The 6,682-nt window shown below is 35.7% G+C and overlaps 2 protein-coding genes across 5 annotated transcripts; one reads left to right on the forward strand and one right to left on the reverse strand.

Moving 5' to 3' along the window:
* Positions 1–832: 832 nt before the first annotated feature.
* Positions 833–3,207, forward strand: LOC113294768. Its single transcript, XM_026543145.1, has 2 exons — positions 833–2,377; positions 2,491–3,207. The coding sequence occupies exons 1-2, from the start codon at positions 833–835 to the stop codon at positions 3,205–3,207; spliced, it is 2,262 nt and encodes a 753-aa protein (XP_026398930.1).
* Positions 3,208–3,219: 12 nt separating this feature from the next.
* On the reverse strand, positions 3,220–6,116 carry LOC113297637 (soluble inorganic pyrophosphatase 3). 4 transcript variants are annotated; one of them, XM_026546176.1, is made up of 9 exons: positions 5,964–6,116; positions 5,230–5,371; positions 5,105–5,133; positions 4,847–4,912; positions 4,607–4,714; positions 4,152–4,217; positions 3,887–4,007; positions 3,681–3,762; positions 3,220–3,578 (listed from the first exon to the last, which is right to left on the reverse strand). In XM_026546176.1, exons 2-9 carry the CDS (start codon positions 5,360–5,362, stop codon positions 3,536–3,538), a joined length of 648 nt encoding a protein of 215 aa, XP_026401961.1. In that variant the 5' UTR covers positions 5,363–5,371; positions 5,964–6,116; the 3' UTR covers positions 3,220–3,535. The 4 variants fall into 4 exon arrangements, with proteins under 4 accessions (XP_026401961.1, XP_026401958.1, XP_026401962.1 ...); XM_026546173.1 differs by having other exon boundaries at positions 5,230–5,572; XM_026546177.1 differs by having other exon boundaries at positions 5,230–5,367; positions 5,964–6,049.
* Between the last annotated feature and the right edge of the window lie 566 nt (positions 6,117–6,682).

The following is a 6,682-nucleotide window of genomic DNA, read 5'->3' on the forward strand; positions in this document are numbered from 1 at the left end:
AGATGTCCCATTGCCATTAAGAGACTAGAAGAAACTCTAAGTCAATGGAATGAGATAGAGGAAGACTTCTGAAAAACTAAGAGCAGGAATAATACTATCAATTTAGGAGATATAAACACCTCCTTCTTCCATAACTCTGCTAGAACTAGATACAGAAGGAACAGAGTGGATACCATTAAAGGAAACGATGGAATGTGGTTACATGATAGACCTTCTATAGCAAAGTGTTTCACTGATCATTTTAGAGAAATTGCTACAACTTCTAACCCAACTCTCAATATAGGAATGATAAACCTGATTGTGAAGAGGAAAACAAAAAATTAATGGAAACCCCTCTACCTCAGGAAATAAAGAGTGCTCTTTTTGATATGGAAGGAAACAAGGCTCCAGGCCCAATGGTTTCCCACCAAATTTCTTCCAATATAATTGGGAAACTATAGGGCCTGACCTGATAAAAATGGTACAAAACTTCTTCAATGTTGGCTTCATGTTGAAAGAGATGAATTCCACTTTCATCTCTCTCATACCAAAAACTCGATTCTTTAGTTCCCCTATTGATTTCATGCCAATAGCACTGTGCAGTACCACTTACAAAGTGATATCTAAGCTGGTGGCTAAGAGAATGAAACCACTTCTTCACAACATCATCTCTCCATATCAGTCAGCTTTCGTACCAGGAAGACAAATAAATGATAACACCATGGTGGCACATGAGATAATTCACAATATGAGGGTAAGAAGGGATACTCAAGGATGGATAGGGTTAAAAATAGACATGGAAAAATCATTTGACAGAGTTGAATGAAACTTTCTCATAGCTGTTCTAACCAAAATGGGATTTTCCACTCAATGGTGCAATTTGATAATGCAATGTGTTTCAACTACTAACTTAGCAATCATGTTGAATGGGGTTCCTTGTGAATTCTTCAAACCCTCAAGGGGTTTAAGACAAGGAGACCCTCTTTCTCCCTATCTCTTTATTTTGTGCATGGAAGTTCTTTCAAGAACTCTAATCGATGCTGAAAATAAAGGAAAAATCCATGGGATAAAAATTGAGAAAAAAGCTCATGTTGTTAGTCACCTCCTATTTGCTGATGATTGTATCATCTTCTGCAAAGCAGATAAGAAGGAAGCTGAAAACATCCTTAACATTTTTGAAAAGTTTAGTTATGGTTCTGGTCAGATGATCAACCTAACAAAATCTGGGATATTTTTCAGTAAAAACACCTCAAAAGAAATGGTCAAAGAAATCACTGAGCTAATGAAGATTGATCCAATCCCATTAGCTGACAAGTATTTTGGATCACCATTATTCACAAATAAGTCTAAGGTTAAATCTTTCTACTCTATAATAGTCAAATTGAAAGGAAGGTTAGCTGGTTGGAAAGGAAAAACCATTAATCCAGCTGGAAAAATGGTTATGATAAAACATGTAACATTCACTCTGGCTAACCACCAGATGAGTACTTTCAAGATACCAAAAACAACAATAGAAGAAATGAATAAAATCCAGAGAGACTTCTTTTGGGGAAATGAAGATGGTAAAAGCAAAAGGATTTATCCTAAGGCTTGGGTTGCAGTTTGCAAAAACAAGGATGAAGGGGGATTAGACTTCATGAACCTTGAAAAGTTCAATGAAGCTATGATCTCAAACATTGGATGGAGAATGCTGAAACAACCAGACACTCTAGGAGCTCAAGTTATGAATGCAAAATACTTCCCTGAGGAAGATATAATGCATATCTCCACAAAACCTAAACCTACTGATTCCTGGGTTTGGAAAGGAATCTTATCTGGAATTAAAAATATCCAGAAAATTGGCAAATGGGAAGTGGGAACAGGGAACAATATACATATTTGGTCTGACAATTGGGTTCCAAATCAAATGTCTCCCATAACTAAACCAGATAACTACCCTGATCACATCCAAAGAGTAAGTGATCTTATTATAAATCACACTCAATGGAATGAAGAGCTCATCTTTGAACTCTTTGACAACAACATAGCCAATCAGATAAGGAACACAGTAATCCATCACAACCAGGAGGACAAAGACATCTGGCCTCTAACCAAACATGGAAACTTCTTTGTCAAAACTCTCTATAAGGAGTTACCAAAAAGCAAAGACACTACACCAAGAAGAAATAAAAATTGGAAGGCTATTTGGAATTTGAACACTAGCCCCTCAATTAGGCTATTCACATGGAAAGTAGCACAAAACATCCTTCCAACTGGAGCAAAAGTGGGGAAACACCTTAATTACATTGAAGACATTTGCAAAATCTGCAATTACCAAATGGAGAATCTAACTCATCTTTTTATGTATTGCCCTATTACTATTCAAGTTTGGTTAGAACTAAAAATTGACCCAAATACAGTATATATGGGACATGTTGATTTTCATGTTTGGTTATCTTAGATAACAATAGAAACCATCATAAAAACAATGAATGGACTGAGTTGTACATCATTGTTCTCTGGCATATTTAGAAGGAAAGATGTAATGTACATTTCAATAACTTTACAGGCACTGCCCAGACTTTAGCCAAAACAATTCAGAGTTACATGAACATGAGGAAGGCAGCTGAGAACAAACACAAAAACAACTTTATGCATACAGATTATTCCATGTCTGCAGCTGAGAGCAAAACAATTGAATATAGAATACAGTGGAAACCACCTCCAATATTTACTCTGAAATTGAATGTAGCAATCCATTTTAACAGTATGCGAAATGTCTATGGAATAGGACTAACGCTATATGATTTTACAGGGGAATGTACAGGGGCAAGAGGCATTGGGCACATCCAGAAGAGCACCATAGAGACAACCGAGATAGCTGCTCAGGAGACATTTAAGTGGGCGGCAGGATTGGGGAGCAGGATTGAAATTGAGTCCAACTCTAGTGAGCTGATAAAGCTGACTAGGAAAATTCATGTTGAGCAGATACACAGAAGATTCGAACTGAAGGAAGAAACTGTTAATTATTTTGAGATTACTACTTGGAGCACCACAAACTCCACTCAAAACTATTTAGCTTTAAATTTACCAAACCATATTTCAAGTTGTAATATTAGTAGACAATGGAGGGGACCTGAAATATGGAACCTAAACCAACAGATCACTAGAGATCTGGCTGAAAACAATGGGGAAGGGAATTTAGCTGGTAGACATTACAGGGGACAGGATATCTTGTATGGAAACTAGAAACACCAGTTGTTACAGTAGAAGCTCTGTTTAAGCTTCATTTTCTTATTAAAAAAATTAACATATCATAAGGTAACAAAAATGTAACTTTGATAAACTCAAGGAACCCAAGCTCAAAAATTAAAATAAACCAACTTGAGCGGGAAAAAAACAAAGTAAAATCAGACAATTTCCTCATCTTGGAACAGTTTTTAACAATGAAAAATCAATACAAAAAAAAATAAAAATAGAAATAGAAATTCTTCAAGCACTGTATCATCCCTCGTCGTGCCAATCAGCAAATTACTAAAGATAAACAGTACGCATATCATTACGTAAAACTGCGTGTTTATCTCCTCAAGCTCATCATGATATATTCGGCATAGAGATCCCTGAAACAGAAGAAACAAATTAGGAAAGCATTCAAGTAAGAAAAGAGAAAACAGACAGGGCCCAGAAAGGGAGGAAGAATTAGAGGCAGATTTGGGACTGACATAGAGTACTGAATGGCTTCATGAGCAGTAGCAGAAGGCAGGAAATCGTTGACAGCAACCTCCTTGTTTTCATTCTTCTTGTCTGAGATGTTTGTTAAGAAAAGCTTTGGAATTTTCTATTTTTAATCTTACCAAGCCTCAAATAAAGAATGGTAATTGCTTATTCACCTAAGTGCAAAAATTAAATTGAACTATGAAAAGGATACAATCTTCAAAGAATCGACGAATCTCAGCTAGACGATGAGGAGCAAGTTGTTTAATATCAGTGTAATGACGGTATTCTGGATCATCCGCACAAACTGCGATGATCTTATCATCCTTCTCTCCCTGGTTTCCATGCAGCTCGCACAAATTAAAAGCAGAAACCAAAACAAAACCAACAACAAAACAGAAAAAGCCAAAGATAAATGGTCGCATGTTCAAAATTTAGTAGAAAGAAACTACAAATGACGTTAACAGGAGACAGCGAACCTGATCAATCATCGGCATGAGTCCAATCGCCCTAATTCGGAGGAAACAACCAGGAAGAACTGGTTCCTGTTTCAAAGCAATTCATAAAAAAGGAGAGCTTGTCAGGGTATGATCTGTAGAAATGACAACCTAATTAGAGGGGTCAAGACATGATGAGCATTTTTCTATTTGTATTCAGCTTATACTATAATTCTTTACAATGACAGTGTCAAACTGACACACGGATGGTCAATTGGAAGTCCGGAATGGGGACTTTTGTTTCTTGGTTAGCTGGGATTAACTTCTTGGTGTTCTTTTAAAGCAAATTTAATGAAATTGCCACTGCCCAGAATATGATATCAAAGATTATTGACTAATTTCTAAAATTAGCATATATTTGAAAAGTTCTGTTGGGGGATATTAACATACTAGTATTGTAATACCACCAAACCAACACAAGAGGTAATCTGACGTACCTGCATGAGGATTAAAACATCTAATGGATCATTGTCTTCACATAGTGTGCGGGGAATGAAACCGTAATTGTGAGGATAAACAACTGATGAATATAAAACACGATCGACCTGCAATTTTTTTTTTTTTTTTTTTATAGTTAGAACTTCATAATATGGAAGTGTAACAAAATAACATGGTCTGTTTTCTGGAGTTGCATAAATGACCAAGTGGAAACATGCATTATTATTTTCTTCCCATACCTTGATCATTCCTGTCTTTTTGTCAAGTTCATACTTGACCTTGCTTCCTTTAGTGATCTCAACAACCTACAACACATGAATAAAGCGTTTGGAAGGAATCACATAAACAACATGCTGGATACGGAATCTGAGAAACGGTTTGGCTACAGATGAAAACCAATAGAATCTCACTAGGAAAAATGATGCTACAAATTGATATTCTTATTTTGGATATCATTAGAATTCAAAGAAAAGAACAAAATTGAAGGAGATACATACTGCATTCACAACTGAAGGAGCTCCAGGTCCTGCATATAATATTTATAGATGAACATTTTTAGTCTTTCACGGTAAAACGAAAAACAAATAGTTGAATACTATTAGATAGCATATAATGTAAGTACCAATCTCAAGATCATGCCATGGGTGAGCAGCTACAGATCTCCTTGATAGGGATGAAAGAATTCTCTCATTCAACTTTGGAGTTGTACGCTTCACAGATGATGATCCAGTCTCGGTTGCAGCTTCCTCACTCATCTTGTCTGCCTAAAGTCATAATGATGATTATACGTATTCGGCCTAAAATTCCATCAACCATTACCCATATACAGACATACTACCAAACCTCCTTGGTTAATGTGTTACTGCTACCCAATAAAATACTTTAACATAATTTTAATCTATGTCCATTTGAACCACATTGGAGTTTGGAGAATTTTTTTTTCTTTAGAGGATTATCTGCAACAACTTCATGAAAGATACACAAAATTCATCAAAAACCATATAGTACGTGCGTGTGCAGCGGTGAGTGTATAAATTAGTTTTTGCAGCTTTTTCAAGTAAATATACACAAAATCCATCAAAAACATGTACACGAGTACGAATTCAAGGAAACATTTCGTTTGCCCGAGATGATTTCGATATCAAATCAGATCTAATGAAAAGAATATCTTGAATTAATATACAGATTATCAAGATTTCATAAAATTTCTACGAGAAATGGCATAACCTAACTAATTAGGATAATCAATTTTAAGTTAATTTTGATTAAAAAGTGCATTTAGTAAACTATTAAGCACAAAGCTATTGATATGGAAATAAAACATTAGAAGAACAAATGAGTTTACGAAGATCATACCTTAGAATTGAAGAAAAAAGAATGAAAAAATTGATAAACGAATGTAGAGAAGGAATTAGAGACAAAAACTATGAATGAAAGATCCTTAAACTCACTTTGCCTAGCTATATAAGCACCCGTAGGTCAATGCGCACGTTGCCAAGTGGCAAACACTTGTATGTTTAATGTAAAACTAAAGAGGGCTGATTACGTCCACTTTGTAGGACAGATTATGGTATGAATTCATTCAATTAGTTCTTGTTTTTCAATAATGCATTCAAAAGTCAAATCTTCAATCCATAATTATCTCCGCGTTGTCTCCACGTTTGCATGAATGATGTTGCCAACGTATTAGCTGAAGAGGACGTTCTTATCCTTCATGCTTGCCCGCTACACATAGGAATAGGATCACAAACGTGTACTACCTGTTATTTGATGCCTTTTCTATTTTCTTTTCCTTTTTCTCTTTCTATATTAGAACTCGGAGGCAGGAACTTTTTAGGAAAATGATTGGTTCACCGCACCCTGTGAGAGGGGTGGTTGGTCCTATTCTTGCCCACCCATACCCCGGTATTAAGAACCTTTTATCGAAATATGGATTGGTCTTCAGATTTTAATACCGTGAATGAGAAAGATTTTTTTCGTTCTTTTCCTTGAAGGTACAATCGGGTTGTTGCCCACTAAGAGAAAGAAGAGTAGTAGGACAAACATGTATCTTTCATTTATTTTTTTTTATATTT

The sequence above is a fragment of the Papaver somniferum genome, chromosome 7 (assembly GCF_003573695.1).
Source record: "Papaver somniferum cultivar HN1 chromosome 7, ASM357369v1, whole genome shotgun sequence".
Classification (NCBI taxonomy): domain Eukaryota; kingdom Viridiplantae; phylum Streptophyta; class Magnoliopsida; order Ranunculales; family Papaveraceae; genus Papaver; species Papaver somniferum.